Source organism: Salvia hispanica, chromosome 2 (genome assembly GCF_023119035.1).
Source record: "Salvia hispanica cultivar TCC Black 2014 chromosome 2, UniMelb_Shisp_WGS_1.0, whole genome shotgun sequence".
Lineage (NCBI taxonomy): Eukaryota > Viridiplantae > Streptophyta > Magnoliopsida > Lamiales > Lamiaceae > Salvia > Salvia hispanica.
In genome coordinates, this window is record NC_062966.1 from 19,641,585 (window position 1) to 19,662,964 (window position 21,380).

The following is a 21,380-nucleotide window of genomic DNA, read 5'->3' on the forward strand; positions in this document are numbered from 1 at the left end:
CTATTTTATAAAAAATGTCATATTTTTTCTTTTAGTTTGTTCTCGTAAGAAATATCAGATTTTCATTTATGGAAAAAGTTTTGTCGTTCATAAGTGCAACATCTTTTGTGGACATCTTTTATGGAATGGAAATGGGAAGAGTATTTTTTTTTTTTTTGGTGTTGTTTGGAAAGTTGATAAGCGTTTTTGCCCATTTAAAAAAGTTTAGAAATTCCTAAAAAAGGCCGACAGCGACGTCTTATAATTCATGACGCAGAAGAATTAGCAGACACGTGTGAACCACAAGTTCCCAGAATTTACCATGATTTGCGCCCTCACTCTCTCCAAATTACAGAAATGACCCTCATCGGACGGCCCTAAATTTTCTCTCTACTCTCCCTCTCTCTCTCTTATTCATTCGTTCATCTACTCTCCCCAACAAAATCGAAACAGCTCAGATTTTTCCTTTTACTCCTGCAATTCGTCAATTTCCACATCTCCAATCTGCAAAATCGAGAAAATGTCGACGGAGAAGGAGAGAGAGACTCATGTCTACTTGGCCAAGCTCGCGGAACAAGCTGAGCGCTACGATGGTATGAATCAGCTTTTTTTTCGTGCAATGTGTGTTTGTATTTCATATACATTTATACAATGTTTATGCGTTCGAGCGCGCGCGCGCGTGTGTTTTGACGTTTTCGTGTGTAGATGTGAAGCCGCTTAGTGATTTTGCCTCGTGTGACGGCAATTGTTTTACAAGGGGATCTTGTGTATTGTGTATTGTGTGTGATCTATCGGCCGTTTGCTGTAATTGAATGTTGTGTTTAGTCAAATGGATGCAATGTGAACGCGCAATTACCTGAATAGGTTTGCATATGAGTTAGAAAACGATAGGATTAGAATCAGCTACCTTACCTCGATTGATAAGAAGATTAGATTGGGAACTTTTGATTCAAAATAGGGCTATGTGTATGTGCATTTTTCTATGTAACGAAGTGGAGTATATGTTTATGCTAATCTGTTGGTTTTCATTTCTTTGCAAATCACTTTTGTTGAGGATTTTATAATTTAGATTTTTGACTCGTAGAGGAGAAATTTAACAAATACTACTACTACTACTATTTTCTTTTTCTTGAATGAAACAAGGAAAAGAGCTATTCTGTGGTTTATTGGGTTGGCATGCTATCATCTATTGCTTTCTATGGTCAATATAATATACTAATAAGTATAGCTTCCCTGGGATTCAGTTTTAATCAAACATATTAACGGGATGAATGATCCTTTGCAGAAATGGTAGAAAGCATGAAAAACGTTGCAATGCTAGATGTTGAACTGTCAGTGGATGAAAGAAACCTACTTTCTGTGGGTTACAAGAATGTCATTGGTGCTCGTAGAGCTTCATGGCGAATCATGTCTTCCATTGAGCAGAAGGAAGAGTCCAAGGGACATGAGAACAATGTGAAGCTGATTAAGGAGTATCGGCTGAAGGTAGAGAACGAGCTGTCCAAGATTTGCGAGGACATACTGGCTGTCATTGACAAGCATCTCATTCCCTCTTCTGGATCAGCTGAAGCAACTGTTTTCTTCCACAAGATGTGAGTGAAATTGGTATTGGAATTATGGGAACAATGTTTTTTAGTATATATTCTGTTTTGATTACTTAGCTTCTTTCTTCGTCTTGGGATCACAGACAATGTTCCCTAGTATTATGCTAAGCATTAGATCTTGTTCATTGTCGAATAGATTTGTTGGATATTGTTAAGATGAACTTGATGCATCTTTACATTTTCATTATGACTAAAATTTATTTGACTTCACTGAATGAGCGCTGTACCTTGTAATTTTCAGGAAAGGTGATTACTGTCGCTACCTTGCTGAGTTCAAGGTTGACCAAGAAAAGAAAGAGGCAGCGGATCTGTCCCTCAAGGGCTACGAGGCATGTTACTCAACAAAGATAACTAATAAACTAATCTAGTCAACATAATTGATCATATTTCTTACACATTCCATTTTTCCAAATGTAGGCTGCGTCTGCCATTGCGAATACAGATCTACCATCTACCCATCCTATCCGTCTTGGTCTTGCTTTGAACTTTTCAGTGTTCTACTACGAGATCATGAATTCTCCTGAAAGGTAGTATTGTTACTGAGAAGCATTCATGCATTCTTCGATATCTTCACATCAATGATGTTAACGTTTTTTCGTGTGTAATAATTGACAGGGCCTGCCATTTGGCTAAGCAAGCATTTGATGAGGCCATTGCTGATTTGGACACTCTGAGTGAAGAGTCTTACAAAGACAGCACTTTGATTATGCAGCTTTTGAGAGACAATCTCACTCTCTGGACCTCTGATTTGCCTGAAGATGGTAATTACGGTTTTACTCGTCTTAATATGCAAACAGACACAACATAGAAACAAACAACTCATTCTAACTGCATTTTGCCCTGTTTAGGTGAGGACAATGTGAAGGATGATGAACCCAAACCAGCAGATGCTAAGGTGAAATTTTGATTTGTTGTTCTTTACATATATATCAAATTGATTTGATGTTATTTATATACATTCAGCCCATCAATATCTACTAAGATGTTCAAAATTGCATTTTCTCCTGCAGAATTAATGCCGTGGCGCAAGATTTGCATCTAATTTATCATGTTCGTCCAAAGGGTGTGGTGTTTTTAAGCTTCCTAAACTAAGCAGCGATTGTAGGGAGAGTTGGTTGAAGATTGAATCCCTAATGTCAGAACAAGATGGTGATTTGCATATTTCTTTTATGCTATAGTCTGCTGTAATTTTTTATCCTCCAATTTCTCTCACCCCAAAAACTTAGTAATATTCAATGTCACATTCATCTTCTTTATTCACATTTGGTTCCTTTTTGTTGATGCTGAGACAATTTTATTTTTGATAGAATTTGACATCACATTACTCTTTATTACATGGTTGTACCAGAAAAGATCAGAAGCCGTAAAATGTTTTAAGTTTTTTGTAAATGAACTCAATCAAATATGTACAAGATCATTAACACTGGACTGAACTCATTAGAATCAATCTGTGGCATACACACTAGAACTAGATGAACAGCAATCCAGCCACATATTCCTCTAAAAACCCATGAAATAAAGCGATTCAAGAGAATAAAAACTTGGTTACGTGAAAACTATGTACTACTAAAGATTATAATCTCTCAATTTTCTTCATCCGCAAAAAAGCTCTGTGGCAAGCGGAAGTCTTCCTCGTGCGACAGAAACTCCGCATCTTCATCGTCCGGTTTCTGGAAATCCAACGGACGAGAATGGTTAGAGATGCTTCTTATCATGAAGACAGAAGAACAAATTGAGATTGATAATGAATGCAGAGCAAACCAGCAAGACAAGGCACATACCACCATTTCCAAGTTGTAAAACCGTCCCACCAACTTCAAAACATCATCTGCAGTGAATGGACGATTGAAGCTGCATAAATCAGACAAAAAAAAGGAACAAACATGATTAGATATGGAAAATAGAGCTGCTACTATTCACCATGTAAGGGAAAATAGAATCGAAAAATCAAGCAAACCTTCTTCGCATGTATTCAGTCAAACCATAGAGCACAAAGTGGCGATGTACACCTGGAAACGGAATCAACACAAACAAGATTCAATACAGTAACATTATGCATTACCAAAGCCTATGAACTATGCTGTGTGTGTGTGTGAGAGAGAGAGAGAGATTTCTGTCAAAATCCCATCTCTCTTGAGAATTACTCTGCAATGATTGAGTGCTGAAACAAAGAAGCAGTAAATTCATCACAGAAATACTAACAGATCCAGCAACAGGATCAAACACATTCATTCACTCAACATTTTGCAAAGCTAAAAAAAATCGCCATTAAAAAAGAATTTCAGATAGCTTCGATGATCGATCCATACATATCAATTCACCGTTTTCAAATACAAAGTTCACAGTTTTCAAGCACTAATTTAATCTTTAGCCATAAATCGACAGCATGCACGTACGTAAACATTCAGCTTAGATCTCCACACCATAAACGCAACAAAAAGGAAGAAACAGATTAGCTAATCGAAAAATTAAACCAAGAAGAAAAAATAAAAAAACCTCGTAATTTTGAAGGGGGGTAGATTTCGAGGGCTTCAAGCAATCTCAGCTCCAAATCCACCTCTGATTTCTCCTAAGAATCCAATAATAAAAGTAAAAATTATAGTATACCATTCGCTAAAAATAAAACGCGAATCAAATCAACAAGCAAGATATTGTACCTTGCGCAGCGAGGAAGAGTTGATTTTGCACGGCGAGTGCACAGAAACTCCGTCCTGCTCCTGCTCCTGCTCTTCCTCGTCTTCTTCATCTTGAATTTCTTCTTTTTTGATTTCTTCCTTTACTTCTTTTTTGGATTTACCATTTGTCATTTGCCCCATTTCTTTCCCCGATTTAATTGTAATACTTTGCAGTTTCTGGAATTCGAATATTTCCAGTAATGCAGAAACAGATTTGTTTTTGGGATCGTTGGCGTTTGATCAGAAATAACAATTGAAAAAAAAGTGAAAAATCTGAAAGAGGAATTAGGGATTGGACTGAAATCAGCGTCAATTCAATTGGGCCAAATCTATCGGGCTTTAATGGGCTTGGGCACAAAATTTGGGCCTCAATTTCCCCCTTTTTCTTAACGTTTACAAAATAAAATACATATTGCAATTTAATTTCCCTTTTAACCTACTTTGATAAACCAACTTGAATTGAATTTCACCCTATGTTAACTAGGTTCAATTTAGTGGGATAACTTTTTCTTTTTCTTTGTTTGTAAAAAATTAAGCATTTGTACCATATAATACTAGTATAACATTAAAAGAGTATACAGCTCTACATAAATGCAACACAATGATAAAGCATTTGTAGCATTAAAGCCATCCACCTCATATTTCTATTTTGAGTATCAATGCTACTTTTAAGAAGCCTTAAAATAAATTTATTTGGAATCTTAACCGATCGACTCATAACAACCATGAAAATATAGTTTTCCCGATTAGGTAGAATAACAAACACTACTAACAAAAGTAAGCCGTTGATATAAACAAATAAAAAAACTGTCACCAAAAAAGTCCAAAGAATAATTCACTTTTATATGAAAAGAATCATGAAAGCCATTGACAATCACTACCATCCAAAACTAGTCTAGTGTTCCAAACCTCATTCATTTCTATCAAATTTATTTCAATTTTGTTGAGATTTCCCATTTCTTTGATATCTCCTAAGCCGAGGCATAAAACATAGGTGTCAACGTTGTATTCTTGTTTTCTGTGTTTCTTGGAATTTTTGTATATTAGTTGACATCAAATTCTTGCAGCCAGTTAGATTTTTTTTAATCTTTGATTCAATATGGCTTCAATCTCTAACCTTTCCATCATTCACCAATCAAGATCCTCTTCATTCCACAAACTGCATTGCACAAGTCACAGAAATGTGCATCCCATTTCAAATCATTTGGAATTCTCACCACTTCATAAAAAGATTGCATCTTTGAAGACCCCCACACTCTTGAAGCTCAGCCACCGGTTGTCGGATTTTCGCCTAGTAAAAGCAGCAGCTGCTGATGCAGAGGGCCATGAGATTGAACTGGCAAAAGGGTTGGAACAAATTTGTAGTACTATTGCAAATATGTGTTGTTTTACTGATATTGTTTCTATTCTTGCAGGTTTGTCGAGTCTAACAAGAGTTTTTCAGAGAAATTTCCAGCTCTTGTAACTGGATTCTTTTTCTTTACTTGGTAAATGAAATGACAATGATAAATCGAGAAGATTATTTTATGTTCAAATATATAGTACATATGATTGTTACATCAACTGTTTCTGATGCAGGTATTTTCTGAATGTTATATTCAACATATTGAACAAGAAGGTTTACAACTATTTCCCATATCCATAGTAAGTCATCTGTTTTTCTCACCTAACTAATAATACTAATTCAGATAGATAGAAGATGCCTTTAACTTTCTTATAATCTTGAATTTCTACAATGGTACAGTTTTGTGTCAGTTATTCATCTTCTTGTTGGAGTTGTATACTGCCTCATCAGCTGGTCTTTAGGTCTGCCAAAACGCGCCGTAAGCTATAAACTTTGTCTCAAGAGTTTTGCTGTCATACATTCATAGGTGAAGTCAGTTTTGATTGGTCTGAAATTCAAGTTTTATGATTTTCAACAAACAGCCTATTAATAAGGAACTCCTGGGGCTCCTTACTCCGGTAGCTGCCTGCCATGCTCTCGGACATGTCATGTCGAACGTGTCCTTTGCAGCCGTTGCTGTGTCGTTCACACACACCATCAAAGGTAGCAGGAACTTATAATATCTGCCTCTATCAGTTCTGTTTGACTTTCCTCAGATTTCTTTTTCTCTGCATTATATTTGTATTAATTTGTAGTCATCAACAGCATTGGAGCCGTTTTTCAGTGCTGCTGCTTCACAGTTTGTTTTGGGACATCAAATTCCCCTGCCTCTTTGGCTATCGTTAGCCCCTGTTGTGCTCGGTAAGGTTGAAAAGATCGATATTTCCTACGTTGATCCCTCACCACTGCTCCCATGTTCTGATATGCTAGTTTCTGTGCAGGTGTGTCCATGGCTTCTTTAACCGAACTCTCCTTTAATTGGACGGGATTCATCAGTGCCATGATCTCAAACATTTCATTTACTTACAGAAGCATTTACTCAAAGAAAGCTATGGTAATAACACTCATCATCTTTCCATAGAGTATGCACCAATGCAGTAGCCACTGAACATCTCTCTCTCTCTGTAAAACAGACAGGGATGGATAGTACAAATATATATGCATACATATCCATTATAGCCCTCCTCTTCTGCCTCCCACCTGCGATTGTAGTAAGTTTTTTTGTTTCATGAATTTTACTCGACCTATTCCTTTTCATATCCAACCAAGATCTCAGTTGAAAGTATTGTATTTTCTTACATTCCAGATTGAGGGACCCCAACTAATGCAGTATGGATTCAAAGCAGCAATAGCTAAAGTTGGACTGCAGAAGTTCTTGTCTGATCTATTCTGGATTGGAATGTTCTACCATCTCTACAACCAGGTGAAATATCATCACTGTCCTAATTTTCTGCTATGGAAAGAGTCGACCTAATTTTCTGCTGCTTCAGGTGGCTACAAACACATTGGAAAGAGTCGCGCCACTCACACACGCTGTGGGGAACGTGCTAAAGCGTGTCTTTGTAATTGGATTCTCCATTGTTGTCTTCGGTAATTACTCAGTTACATTGATGTTTATTACACAGTCGCGATTTCAACTGCTATGTAGGCTAAATATGGTTTCTGGCAACAAAAAAATTGGCAGGCAATAGGATCTCTACACAAACTGGTATTGGTACCGGAATAGCCATAGCCGGAGTTGCAATTTATTCACTCATCAAGGCTAACATGGAGGAGGAGAAACGGGTAAGCTAAATATTTCCACACAACAGAGAGAAAGATCACAAAGGCTTATGATCTATGTGTGTAATTTTCAGAAGGCAGCTCAACAGCATGAATCATAAGGGCTCCAAAACCATTTCTAAATCAGCTGAATACACATGCAATTGCAAGCAATAAAGGAAATGGCAGGAAATGAGATAACAGGTCAAGAAACACTGGAGTTTGGAGCTGCTAAGCCTTTATCGAATGATAAAACAGAGTTTTCAATCCAATTTTGTATCATACTTCTGAATGCTTCCTGCTACATTATTTAGTTTTCTCACACATGTCACAGATCCCAGATGTATGCTGGTTCAAATGTGTTACAGTGTTGCGTATTGACAACTTTCTGACATGAGATCTTCTCCTATGAATTTGAAACAACTAAAACCTAGGTGTCTTAATGATGAAAAACTACAGATAAGTAAGGGTTCAGATTATATATGTGGAATACTTAATCACCAGCATCTTCAGCAAACTATATACCAAATCAAAATTGAGAAAATAGTAGCAGGACTTCAACATCTGATCACTGTATTGCAAGATAGGTATAACTGCCATTTGATTATTATTTAAAGTAACTCGTGTTTCTGAACTCTGCGAAATAAATTAATCTGACCAATAAACCAAAAGCATTCACTACAGAGCATCTTCTGTCGATAAGATGCACATTTGTGCTAATGATTCTTAGAACCTTACATATATGAATCCATGTTGTACTCTAATTCAAACAGCATGTTACGACGGATTTCTGTACCCATTCGAATTTTGAACTGTTGGGCAAGAGTTTCCACCTTGTCATCAGACTTGTAATTCATCTCTCTAACACAGCGCCTCCGAATCTTTTTCAGCATTTCCTTTGATGGTTCAAATCCTCCATTTATCTGCTTAAAAGGTTTTAATTCCAGATGAGAGTCAGATTTATTAATGGAAGGGTGAAATCCAATTTGAAATATATCGACATAGAAGATTACCATGTCATCAACAGAAGCCAAAGCAGCTTTTAGATCCCGTACAACTAGATGGGCGTCAACAAGTAGAGAATATGTAGTCAGATTTGGTTTCACGCCTAATCCAGTGAAATGCTCAAATACTCTTACAGCTTCATCTCTCTGAGACATAAAAAGTCGTTTTATTATTCAAATGAATGATACTGATAATATAATGTGTGCATTTAAATCAAGTATTCCTCCTCATCCAGGCAGAAATATGGGCGTACTGTGTCAGCTCAAAAATGCTGAAACCATTTTAGCACAAATTTCATGCCTTGTACTAGTATCCTTGCTAAAAAGTTTAAAATATAGTTGTATAAACAATGTGGAATGATCATACATTTTTCTAAAACAGGTACAGGTAGCAACATGGTAGATTTTAGAAAGTACATATAGTAGATCAGAAGCTAATGGGAGCAACCAGTGAATATAGACATGTATATTATGGGTTATTAAGTGAAATGCCAGGTGAGGAAGAGTGCCATGTTGGTGTAATGCAAAGTTGAAAATAAATAAGAGTGACACAGGTAAATGTGTGTGAGTTACCTTGCCCAGCTTCCCAAAGGCACATAAGAGTGCATTGTATGAATGGATGTCAGGGGTCAACCCAAAAGTGGCATCAATAGCAGCAAAGGTCTGGTAAGCACGATCAATATCCCAGATGTTTGCACTGCCAAGAATGATACAGTTTAGAGCAGCAATAGACTTGTATGGAGGATCGGATCGGCCTAAATTCTCAAGCTGGTGATAAACCTGAGCAAACACATAGAGAAAATTTAGTCATTCACAACACATTGGTAAAGCAATACATGATTTACTCTTTTGAGTCTCATTTCTAGTATTTGCATCCAATGCACTAAGCAAACAAGGCTTGTCTGTCACAAAGAGTGACACATGATGGTTCACAAGTACTAAGCAAGGCCAAAAAAGCAGCATGCATTAATTATGTAATCCAGGATGCTGATAATATAATTTCATAAAGGGTAACAACCTACAAATTTCTACAAAACTTAATTTGAATGCTCATTAGTTACCATATAGGCAGATACTTTGCATGTTTTACTCCAAAGGCAAATTACTTTTAGTGAATGGAGACAAGAATATTGCCAGCACATAAAACTGTCAACAATTGGCATGAGCGCCTCCAAGCAGGAATAACTATTGAGACCACCTTTACAATCAAAACTCAAGATTTCTGATTAACTTTAGATCAGCTGAATTTCAGCATACCTAGCAAATTAAATATGATAACATTAGCAATTTTTAGAACTTAGATTTAAATCTATTCATTTCACTGTTCATTGAGAAGATACGGGAAAAAACAGTATCAAGTAACTTGTCAAAAAAGGATTGCCAGTAACTCTAACATATCCAAATGCATCGTGATGACATCAAGATCAACCATATGGTAGTCCACTAAAGGAACAGTTTACCACAGAATTGAGGATAATGATTCTTGTAGCAATAGACAGGCACTAGAGGCACCTATGCGGAGGAACTTACCATATCCAAAGTTCTGAAACCTTTCTTCGAGCATGCATTGACCAGAGGATTTAAGGAATGGAATGGCGAGAAAAGATCTTCTACATCTTCTCTGTCAGAATTTTTATAAGCAATCTCGAACTCATGCAGTGTACTAAACGCCTTTTGTAAATTCCCCAAATTAGCATGAGCATATAATTTCCCGATGTAAGATTCAGGACTAGGAACCTTCTTTTGGCGCAATGAGCGTTTCAGAACAGCCCATGAACCATCCACAAGTCTAGAATTGCATGTTCTACCAGCAGTTCCAAGGGCAGAAAGGACTAGACCTTCATTGACAGAAAGAAGCACAGGCGGCCTGGCAATTTCACCTCTAGCAATCCATTTGGCCATGAACTCAAGAGCATAATACGTCAAATCACTGTTATCTAATTGAACTGAAACATCTGCAATAGAATTGCATGTCCTCCAAGGAGGGCATAAGGATTTATTCTGATCCATTTTCTGATATCCATAAAATCACAGTCAGCAATGAACTTAGGTGTTCAGATAAAATGGACTTATGAATAGCCAGTGAAATAAATGTACCTTGCATCTCTCTATAAGCGATACCAAGGTATCTAGCCTCCCGTTATTAATAAAACTATGAACACAACGAGAAAATGCATTTATTGACAACATGTATCCAGATGTCAATGCCAAATCTATGTACTTCAGAGCACGATTTATTTGGTTTGTAGAAAGAAGCGTGGTAATAACCAAGTCATACGACTCATCATCGGGCAAAGAATCCTTGCATTCAGGCCCTCTCTGGAGCATCCTGACATAAATACGGTAAAGATTCACCTATCAAACAATAACTCTACAAGTAACTAATTGTCATATTTGACAAGAAAAAAAATCTCATGAAGTAACTACCCAAGATATTCATATTAACTAACTTCCTGAAATTAGAATGTGGATTAGTTAATAAACACTCTCAGAAAACTAAACCACAAAAAACTGTGGCAATTAAAGAAACAGTAACAGACAAAGAAAGCATAGGATATCAATAAATAGAAACATATCATGATTCATGACCCCTTCATCTAACATTTTCGTTCATTTTGCAGTTCTATTTTCACTGAGAACATTCTTCTGGCACATAACCTAACATCAACTCAGAGAGCCAAAATATACCAATGAGCACATCCATATCGAGTTTATTATCATTAAAAAGTTAAAAACGTGAACGGGTTCTACCTAAATGTGGCCTAGGCAAAGCTTGTCCATTTAATTCAGACTGGGAGTGTTAACAAAAGATAGTGCTTTTCTCTTGATAATCAACATAAAAAAAGTCAACAACTTCAATAATTAAGAGCGTAAAGTCGAAACCTTTCAATCAATTTCTCGGATGCTAACGATTCATCGGCCTGCTGCATAGCCTTGAGCACTAGATTGAACGAGGCTGTGTTAGGGTCTATCTCATAATCATTCATTTTCTCGACAAGATCGATCAGCTGCCCCGTAGACGCCCCCATCATCAAATTCGCCCTCAAATAGTGATTGTAAAGATCCACGCCAGGCTTGTTCGGCTTCCCGCTGTTGTCCAACGACTTAATCCAAAGCTCAAACAGCTGCTTCAGGTCCCCCCATCGCTGCTCCGTCGTCCATTTCGCGAACTGATCCATCAAGCCGTTCGCGTCCAGCGTCGCTAGGGATTGCACTAGCCCCTGGCCGCCTAAGCTGAGGAACCCGAGGCTGGGGAGCACCGCCGCCGCGTCGGCGCCGGGAGAGGTTGAGGAGGTAGCGTTCCGCCAGTTTTCGCTGTATAAGGGGCTTCCGGAGGCAGGGTTCGGCGGAAGAGGAGCCTGGGGCGGCTCAACGCCCGCCAGCTGCGCCTCCTGGCGGAGGTAAGTGGAGGTGGAGACGAACCTGAGATTGAGCTGCCGCATCGACGGCATTGATCTCGCTAGACATCGAATCGGCGGCATTGTTGGAGCGTAGAGATTTGATCGACGAGAGAAGTGATTGAGCTCAGTGTGTAATTTTTCAATTTCAAGGTTGGAGATGATGATTGATGAAGCTCCGCCATTCTTGCGAGCCCTAGCTAGGGCTTTTGGGGGGTTTTTACCACCGGGGCATATTCGTCATTTAATTAAATAATAAAAATAATCGGTTTAAGAAAATGGAAGTTTATGTAATTAAATCTTAGCGCTCTGAAAATCCAAGCAACGTAGACTCCGATGACCACCGCCACCGCCACCGCCTTGCTCCTCCCATCGCCACAATTCCGGCGCTGTTCAAGTACAACTCGTCTATGCACCAAAACCACCTTATTCCCCCTCTATCCTCCCTCTCTCCTCACCACCCGCCACTTGAGGCGCTCTTGCATAATTTCATCTTTGAAGGTGCGAATTTAACACAACCCAACTGATTACGGGGCTGCCTTTTTCTGAATAAAGTTTTTGTGTTTACAGGATAAAATCGGTGGTATTCAGAAAACATGGAACGAATTAAGTAGCTTGAATCACTGGGTTGTTAGAGATTATTACAGACTTGTGAATTCCGTGAATGCGCTCGAACCTCACATTCAGAAACTTTCAGATGAGCAGGTTCTCTCACTCTCTCTCTCCGTTTGTCCCACGCTAATGCGCACCTTATTTCATTTCTATAAATTTGGATGAGTTTTCTTGTCTTTGTTATCCTAGCTGAGGGCGAAGACAGAGGAATTTCGCCAGCGGTTGAAGCAGGGTGCGACTCTAGCTGATATTCAAGCTGGTATAATATATTTAGCTCTCTATCTCTAATGTGATAAGCCATTGACTTATTAGGTCGTTCTGTTTTAACAAGTTCAATTTATTTTCATCTCGTCATGCATTTTCTTGTAGAGGCTTTTGCTGTAGTTCGTGAAGCAGCAAAAAGGAAGCTTGGAATGCGGCATTTTGATGTTCAGGTTTGCTTTACGTAAAGCTGTAAGCAATATTGTTAATTTTGGAGACATTATTGGTTTCTTGATCTTAGAGAACAAGAATTTGGTTACACCATCTTTGCTGCGATCAAGAAAAAGTGAAATGAAAGGAAGATTAGTTTTAGTATTTGAGCATTATATTCCTTTTTTGTTATATAGCTGTGGCTGTTGTGACATGTAAGGTGTTGTGCTGTCAATGTTGGAAACACCCTTCCCTTTGTTCATTCTCTAATCATGAATGCAATAGTTGAGTTTCTTACACTTTTGGTACTTTAGTTTATAGAATCTAGAATATTTAAGGTCCGTTGGATGTTGTGTGAGATTGATATTAAAACCAACATAAGTCAGGCTTTTCTGGAATTTTATGTTATCTTATATTACAGATAATTGGTGGAGCTGTGCTTCATGATGGCTCGATTGCAGAAATGAAAACTGGGGAAGGGAAGACCTTAGTGTCCACTTTAGCAGCTTATCTTAATGCTCTGAGTGGGGAGGGCGTCCATGGTACGCTGTTTCTTGTTTTCTTATGGATATGAAAATGCTATGTGATAATTGTAGAAGCTGGCCAAAGTAGACTACCATTGTTGGTTTTGGATGATCAATGTATCAGTCGTTAAATATGTATGTTTTATCATTGGTTTTGAACGATGAAAGTGTTGTTAGTTGAATATAAATTGTAGTTTTTGCAATATCTCTGCACATTTTTATTACATGGTTGAATTCTGTCATGAATACATAAACTGTTTGGGAATTTTCATGCGACTTGTTAGAGTTTAGTGCTTTATGGGTCCCTTTCTCAACATGGTACTTTCCATGCACCTTGGGAATGCATAAACTGTTTGGGAATTTTCATGCGCCTTGTTAGAGTATAGTGCTTTATGGGTCCCTTTCTCAACATGGTTTTTTCCATGGCAGTGGTTACTGTAAATGATTACCTCGCCCAGCGTGATGCTGAATGGATGGGCCGCGTGCATCGATTCCTAGGCCTCTCAGTTGGACTTATTCAAGTAATTTTCTTCTAGCTCAACTCTTTGGATCCCGGGCTTTCTTGCTGAAAACATATCATATAACAGCTTATCTCTAAGAAGTACACTTCAGTTTTAAGTTTTAACATGATCTTGGGACCTGTTGAATTTTACTCAATTCCTCAATTACACTATGTAAGTAAGAATCAAGTGGATTAAGCCAAAATAAGACATCAACAGGAAAGTTTATATACATTCCCAATGGTTCAATATCTTGTAAGAAGCACACATATTCGAAAGAAAAAATTTGGGTCTCAAATATGTCAAAAGTGAAGGACTACTGCAGTCTATCCACAGTCAGCTGTGGGATTTACTATTGTTAAGATTTGTCATGCTTTCCTGTATCCTTGAGATCATAAACAAGGAAGAACACATTTTAATATATTGAATATACATGCACCAAAAGTGAGGACTTGAAGTTTGTCCTGGGATATACGGAGGTCTGATTTGCAAATGCTGATGTTTCGAGCATGTCTATATCGTATAATGTTACTTTTGATGCAGAGAGACATGAAAAATCAGGAGCGAAGATCTAATTATAGATGCGACATTACATACACCAATAATACGGTAAGTCAATCACACCAAGAAATACTTCTACTTACATCATTTCTATATAGGAGTATTTTGTCCACAGTATTGATTGGTTTTCACTGGCAGTTTACTTGAAGTTCACCTCCTTACTGCCCTAATCAATGCCCAATTTCCTTCTATATGGCCACAGGAACTTGGTTTTGACTACTTGCGAGATAATCTTGCTGGAAGCAGTGAACAACTTGTAATGAGATGGTAACCCTTCAGCCTTCCATTCGCATGTCCTAATTGTTTTCCTTTGACCAACTATTATATTGATGAACAGGCCAAAGCCCTTTCATTTTGGTGTAGTTGATGAAGTTGATTCTGTCCTTATTGATGAAGGACGCAATCCTTTGTTGATAAGCGGACAGGTAAATTTGCATGTTTTTGTCAAATGGCACAAGTATCAAATCTGTTTATTCCAAGCAGTAATTCTTCCCAAAAGAAACATAAAACGAAATAATTTTTCTTTCAGGCGGTAATATGTCTTATTAGATTCCAGTGTATAACTATATCTTTGTAAAATTGCTTTAATGCCCAGGTTTTTAATTTGTTTTTGTTTTGTTTTTGCAAGGCTAGTCAAGATGCTGTACGATTTCCAGTTGCTGCTAGAATAGCTGATTTGCTAATACGTGGTCTGGTGAGTCTCTGTTTTTACCTTTACCATTCATACACCTCAAAGATTATTTCCCCTTTTTGTTCAAAAATGAACACTCACGGCCTGATACAGAGTACTTAATTTGATAATATGTGCTTAATCGACAGCATTACAATGTTGAACTTAAGGATAACTCAGTGGAACTTACTGAGGAAGGAATATTACTGGCTGAGACAGCTCTGGATACAAATGACTTATGGGATGAGAATGATCCATGGGCCAGGTGAATGATCAAACCAGTTATCTCTTTGTAGTCATCGTTATCGTGCCTCGATGGGGTCCTGAATTTTGTTTTTCATGCATTGACTAGATAATACCATAGGCACTGTTCTTTTTCATTGTAACTTTTCTACCATCTATATTCATGAATAGTTCATTTAATATGGCAGGTTTGTTTTGAATGCATTAAGAGCCAAAGAATTCTACCGGAGAGATGTTCAATACATAATTCGGAACGGAAAGGCTCTTATAATCAATGAGGTATGTCCTAGTTGCTCCTGCTTCTTCATATTTGTACATGATTGGGTCATTGAGAGAAGGGATCTGTCCTAGTTCAGTTATTGCATCAGTTTACCTGTATGAAAACTATCTGATAGTGTTTAACCTAACTGAATATCCTCTCAAGTCACATCATATAGCAAAAACATGTATTTTTGGTACTCATCATTAGGGTTTCATGAATATACAAAAAGTTATGATCAGCTCAACAATTGGACTCATGATGAGAATTTTCTTATATAATATGCCTTAGGCATATGTTGGTTCAACTAACCGGTAGGAGATTGGGGCATGGTGTTTTGTAATTTTGCAATTGTTCTGTTACTTAATGTTACTGTTTCTGCTTTGCGTTTACTGAAGATATAAACACTTCCTGAGGCATTTTCTTGTTGAATAACCTATTAAGGTTCTTTGATATGCAAATGTGGTATTGTTCTTGCACTGCAGTTGACTGGTAGAGTGGAAGAGAAAAGGCGGTGGTCTGACGGCATCCATCAGGCAGTGGAGGCCAAAGAAGGACTGAAAATTCAGGTGTTGTAGTTGCTCTAGCTTTCTAGGCCATCTTGTTGAGAGTTTGGTTTACCTTTCCGAAATTGTGTAATGGAACTTCCTGAAATTTGTTAGGCCGATTCTGTTGTTGTGGCCCAAATCACTTACCAATCATTGTTCAAGTTATACCCCAAGCTCTCAGGGATGACTGGGACTGCAAAAACTGAGGTTAGTGCTTCTTACACATATTACTTTATGATATATTGGAGTATCTAGTCTTTGTAAAATTCTATTTGTTGCAGGAGAGGGAATTCTTGAAAATTTTCCAAATGCCAGTTATTGAGGTTCCTACGAATATGTTGAGTATTAGAGAAGATCTACCCATCATGGCCTTTGCAGTAAGTTTTTGAACTCTGTTAAAATTCTTTTACTGTAGTAGAGGCCATCAATTCACTTCGTCATATTTGAGTGTTAGACTGCTCGAGGGAAATGGAATTATGTTCGTGCTGAAATTGAGTATATGTTTGGGCTAGGCCGGCCGGTGTTGGTTGGGACAACCAGGTACATCTATCTCTTTTTCTGCTGTATAACCAAATCATCAAAATTGATCCAGGTGAAGATTTTAAGCTGAGATATGGCCAACCCTGATGATGCTCCTGAACACATCTCATGCCATTACTTTTCAATTGTGGAAAAATCTTTGAGATGCATAAGTTATTATTTAATATTTTTATCATAGATATCAGAGATCCGCAATGGAGCGCATATTCGATACAATGCTTGTCCATTTTTATTTACTTAAGCTCAACATATTTGACCATGGCTTTTGATTTCTAATGCAGTGTTGAAAATTCTGAGCATCTTTCTGCTTTACTGAGGGAGATAAAAATCCCCCATAACATCCTTAATGCTCGACCAAAGGTGCATATATACCATGATAATTTGGGAAACTTCAAATTTTGGTCTCCTATTTGCATATCTTAAATCTGTGGGCTTTTACAACTTATCTTTTACAGTATGCTGCTAGAGAAGCTGAGATTGTCGCCCAGGCTGGTCGAAAATATGCAATCACTCTATCAACAAATATGGCTGGCAGGGGTACTGATATTATCCTAGGAGGAAATCCGAAGGTAGATCCTGCTTTTGATGTTCTGATCCACGGTGTAGTATGCAATCATTTTTGGGATGAAACTTGAGACCTTTGCTTCTTGTTCCCTTTCATCAAATGTTTTGTGATTGCAGAAAGCATGATGGTTTCAATGAAGAGTTCACAATTGCATTGTCTTATTGTCAGATGCTTTCAAGAGAAATTTTGGAGGACAATTTACTTTCGACTCTCTCAGACAATGTTCCTGATGTTGAAATTGACTCGGGGCTAACTTCTGGACAGGTGATAACTGATTCTAGCAAGACAAAAAGGACATAATGACTTTAATATTAGGCCTAAGTGTTTTTTCAGTGCAGATCTTATCTAAGGTGAAGGTTGGACCATCATCTTTGGGCTTGCTAGCTAAGGCTGTTCTTATGTGTTAGTATCTTCTTTTTTTCTTAATTTTTTTTAATAAGAAACTGTGTATAGTTGCAAGAGAAAAAAGAAAATGTGCATGTGGAGGATTAGACTGAGTTTTAATTGTGAGTATCTGCCTTTTCTCTTATTTCACTATTACTACTTAACTTTATTTTTTGTTTAATATTCAGCTAAATATGTTTGCAAAAGTGAGGGTAAGAAGTTGAGTTACGACGAGGCAAGAAAAATAATTTCTGAGTCCATCGAGATGAGCCAGTCAGTGGGATCAGTGGAGTTGCTGAAGCTTGTTGATGAGGAGACAGAGATGTACCCTCTTGGCCCATGTATAGCACTTGCTTATCTATCAGTTCTAAAGGACTGTGAATCTCACTGTTCTTCTGAAGGGTTAGAGGTGAAAAATCTTGGAGGTCTTCATGTGATAGGAACTTCTCTGCACGAGTCTAGGAGGATTGATAACCAGGTAACTTTGTTGATGTGTTTGAGTTTTAGGCAGCAATTTATATTATTGGAAATGAAAGTGATTTTTCGCCTGTTTGTGACTGGTCAAGTGTAGTAGAGAAATTTTCTGAGGTTTTACAGAAAAGGGTGAAATAGTATTTGGTGTATTTGTTTCCCTTTTACTTATCATCACAGTTTATTGTTTTTTTTTTTTTTGGCGTTGCAATGGATGTGTAATATAATCTGCTTGTCTAGCTCCGAGGCAGAGCAGGGAGGCAGGGGGATCCTGGATCAACACGGTTTGTAGTGAGGTATGATCAAGTATATTTGTTGTTTGTTTGTAACTTCGTAGTTATTCAATACATATACTGCATTTGAACTGTGACATGGAGACTGACTATATCATGTGATCCTTGGATTGAAATTGCATTTGTCTATGCACTCTCTCTTTTACAGTAATATATTTCTAGAATTTATTTAGTATCTCTCTGTATGAGTTGAAATGATGTCTCAGATTCTATATATCCTCCCAAGTTCACATTGCTACCAATCATATAATGGAAAGAGAAATTTAAAATTTCCAACTAAAGATAGGGATGGTGGCAGTGTATTTTCTGGCAAACACTTGAATATATATCTACGTTAACTTCCTTGATCTAAGTACTGAAATATTCTGGTCGTGTTACATTGTTCTCATGATTTATTCTGGGGATTCTACCTCACAGCTTACAGGATGATATGTTTCAGAAGTTCAATTTCGATACTGAGTGGGCGGTAAAGCTTATATCTAGACTCACGGATGATGATGATGTCCCAATAGTTGGTCACTCAATCATGAAACAGGTTTGGTCTAGTGTTTCTTTATTTTTGTGCTCCACCCCCTTCCATCAATTAGCATTGGTATGTATATGTGTCAATTAACATATCTGATCCTTCATTCTCTGTTTTTCAGCTTACAAATCTTCAAGTTAGTGCCGAGAAGTACTTCTTTAGTATAAGGAAGAACCTAATTGAGTTTGATGAAGTTTTAGAGGTATCAAGACACTTACTAGCTTATTCTAATTTCATTTTCGTCTATACTTTTACCTGAATGATGTTTTATCAGGAAGGTGGAGACTATGATATGTCTTGCATTTTATCTGACTACAAATTATAGATAGTAATCTCAATATCGCTTAGTTTTTTATTTTATTTATTTTTTATTATCTCCAAATAAAGTGATGTCTCCCATTAATTTTCAGAATATGTGTTTGGCTGATTCTTGTTGGCTTCACAGGTGCAAAGAAAGCATGTCTATGATCTCCGCCAACTAATATTATCAGGCGATTCCGACAGTTGCTCTCAGCATATTTTCCAGTAAGAGTGCTAACTTTGAGTACTACCTTTTTTTAATTCCTCAGCGTGGTGATAAATTGTGTATGTAGGTACATGCAAGCAGTGGTATCTGAAATTATTTTAAAGAACGTGGATCCTACAAAGGTAAAACTTCCTTCTAGAACATTCTCTGTGTTGTATCATACGACAGTAAATTTTATTTCTTTCTTAAACAATACTTTGTATGTCACAGCATCCAAGAAGCTGGAAGCTAGGCAAAATTTTAAAGGAATTTGTTGGAATTTCTAGAGATGTGTTAAATGGTGCGTTGCTTCTACGATCTCAGCTACTTTGATTTTGTTCTGTTCTTTCATTTATACTAAATCTTTAGGGTATCTGCAGACTCATTTGCAGGAATTACTGAGGAAAATTTGTTGTATTCACTCGCAGAAGTTCATGGGTTGAGTTCTGTGGACATTGATGAGTTTCACCTCCCAAACTTGCCTAGACCTCCAAATTCCTTTAGAGGCATTCGCATGAAGAGCTCATCGTTTAAACGGTGGCTAACAATATGCTCTGATGATTCAGTGAAGTGCGTTTTCTTTGTTATATGTTTTCCATCGTCGTTGAGATTGTCTTCTGCATATTTTGCTTACTCTCCTTATGTCTTCTGCTAGGGATGGGAAATTCAGATCATCCATTAACCTTCTTTGCAAGTACCTTGGGGACTTTCTGATTGCTTCATATCTAGACATTATTCAAGACTCGGGCTATAACAGCGGCTATGTAAAGGAAATCGAGGTACATAAATTCTGTTTCAGATCCCAAGTAGTGCGAATGGTGCTCATGAAAATCTTATTACTAAAATACTCTGGTTTGTTTTTGTTCGTTTAGAGGGCGGTTCTTGTGAAAACTCTTGATTCCTTCTGGAAGGATCATCTCGTGAACATGAATAAACTTAATTCAGCGGTATGCTTGCCACACTTGTTTCGATTTTTTTTTTACTGAATTCGACAGTAGGTGTACTACTTATTTTGATTTTTTTACGGTCTTGCCATGTGTATAGGTGAACTTGAGATATTTCGGGCACAGGAATCCACTTGAGGAGTACAAAATCGATGGCTGTCGATTTTTCATCTCGATGCTTAGTGCCACGAGGAGGGTGACTGTGGAATCTCTATTACGGTATTGGTCATCGCCTATGGAGTCTGAAGAATTAGTTCTCCGCTGAAGGTACAAAATAATTTTTTGTAACTATATATTTATTGTCCAATTATCATAACATTTATTCCAAGTTCAATCTGCCGAGTTAAGTTTTTCTTTTGTTTAGAAACAAGACATATTTTGTTAGCCTACTTGGTTGGTTAGTCAGATTGATTAGCCGGGTTGCGATTTTAGGAATCACGAACGATAACTCACGGCCCTCTGCATAGGCCGGGCAACTTGTTTATAATGTGATCGGATAGTGCGAGACTAAGACCATTCTGACTTGAACGGAAAGTTTCCTGGGCCTCCAGCTGTTTACAAGGGAGGGTGACTGCGTTGATCACAGGAAGTATCCGGGCCTCCCGTCATTGCAAGGGAGGGTGACTGCGTTGTGATCAACGTGAACAACCACGTATCCAACAATGTTTAGCATCCAGTAGTGTACTAGTTTCTAGTATTATTATTATTGTTGATTTGAAAATTAAATTGTGAAAAGTATGTACTAGCATTTACTTATGTTCTTTTGCATTAATTTTATTATGTGAAAAACCATAAATTAATGCCAAATAATCTTGATTTGAATAAATTGCATCCCATTCCATTTAAATAAAATGCGAGATGAAATAAATTCTCATTGGCGGTGAGCGATTATACTACTGCCTTACGAATCATTTTTCACATGTCAAAACATATAATAATATGGATTTAATTTGTGTTAATTGAGAATATGGAAAACCGCGTCGTAGTTGTGTTTAAAGTTGGAATATCTATAAGTCCGCACT

At 37.5% G+C, this 21,380-nt stretch overlaps 5 protein-coding genes across 5 annotated transcripts; 3 read left to right on the forward strand and 2 right to left on the reverse strand.

Moving 5' to 3' along the window:
• The first annotated feature begins 343 nt into the window (after positions 1-343).
• On the forward strand, positions 344-2,858 carry LOC125203338 (14-3-3-like protein GF14 iota). Its single transcript, XM_048101660.1, has 7 exons — positions 344-572; positions 1,265-1,571; positions 1,825-1,912; positions 2,001-2,110; positions 2,199-2,344; positions 2,432-2,478; positions 2,594-2,858. Exons 1-7 carry the CDS (start codon positions 500-502, stop codon positions 2,597-2,599), a joined length of 777 nt encoding a protein of 258 aa, XP_047957617.1. The 5' UTR covers positions 344-499; the 3' UTR covers positions 2,600-2,858.
• Positions 2,859-2,952: 94 nt separating this feature from the next.
• Positions 2,953-4,517, reverse strand: LOC125203339. The gene is made up of 5 exons (XM_048101662.1): positions 4,241-4,517; positions 4,080-4,152; positions 3,541-3,592; positions 3,365-3,434; positions 2,953-3,253 (listed from the first exon to the last, which is right to left on the reverse strand). Exons 1-5 carry the CDS (start codon positions 4,397-4,399, stop codon positions 3,167-3,169), a joined length of 441 nt encoding a protein of 146 aa, XP_047957619.1. The 5' UTR covers positions 4,400-4,517; the 3' UTR covers positions 2,953-3,166.
• A 616-nt stretch (positions 4,518-5,133) lies between these two features.
• LOC125203337 (triose phosphate/phosphate translocator, chloroplastic-like) lies at positions 5,134-7,795 on the forward strand. Its single transcript, XM_048101659.1, has 12 exons — positions 5,134-5,605; positions 5,674-5,745; positions 5,837-5,902; positions 6,003-6,081; positions 6,185-6,305; positions 6,408-6,503; positions 6,584-6,696; positions 6,776-6,853; positions 6,949-7,065; positions 7,133-7,232; positions 7,327-7,427; positions 7,499-7,795. Exons 1-12 carry the CDS (start codon positions 5,358-5,360, stop codon positions 7,523-7,525), a joined length of 1,218 nt encoding a protein of 405 aa, XP_047957616.1. The 5' UTR covers positions 5,134-5,357; the 3' UTR covers positions 7,526-7,795.
• Positions 7,796-7,975: 180 nt separating this feature from the next.
• LOC125203334 (pentatricopeptide repeat-containing protein At1g26460, mitochondrial) lies at positions 7,976-11,993 on the reverse strand. The gene is made up of 6 exons (XM_048101657.1): positions 11,291-11,993; positions 10,505-10,736; positions 9,938-10,420; positions 8,981-9,187; positions 8,417-8,554; positions 7,976-8,326 (listed from the first exon to the last, which is right to left on the reverse strand). Exons 1-6 carry the CDS (start codon positions 11,887-11,889, stop codon positions 8,138-8,140), a joined length of 1,848 nt encoding a protein of 615 aa, XP_047957614.1. The 5' UTR covers positions 11,890-11,993; the 3' UTR covers positions 7,976-8,137.
• Positions 11,994-12,103: 110 nt separating this feature from the next.
• On the forward strand, positions 12,104-21,130 carry LOC125203333 (protein translocase subunit SECA2, chloroplastic). The gene is made up of 32 exons (XM_048101656.1): positions 12,104-12,306; positions 12,376-12,510; positions 12,607-12,676; positions 12,787-12,851; positions 13,250-13,370; positions 13,782-13,873; positions 14,396-14,461; positions 14,616-14,680; positions 14,751-14,838; positions 15,042-15,107; positions 15,233-15,348; positions 15,515-15,605; positions 16,071-16,154; positions 16,248-16,340; positions 16,415-16,510; positions 16,588-16,673; positions 16,955-17,033; positions 17,129-17,242; positions 17,407-17,502; positions 17,577-17,640; positions 17,811-18,100; positions 18,334-18,389; positions 18,804-18,921; positions 19,031-19,111; positions 19,355-19,434; positions 19,503-19,557; positions 19,646-19,715; positions 19,795-19,984; positions 20,070-20,193; positions 20,287-20,361; positions 20,459-20,625; positions 20,791-21,130. Exons 1-31 carry the CDS (start codon positions 12,142-12,144, stop codon positions 20,621-20,623), a joined length of 3,156 nt encoding a protein of 1,051 aa, XP_047957613.1. The 5' UTR covers positions 12,104-12,141; the 3' UTR covers positions 20,624-20,625; positions 20,791-21,130.
• The last annotated feature ends 250 nt before the right edge of the window (positions 21,131-21,380 follow it).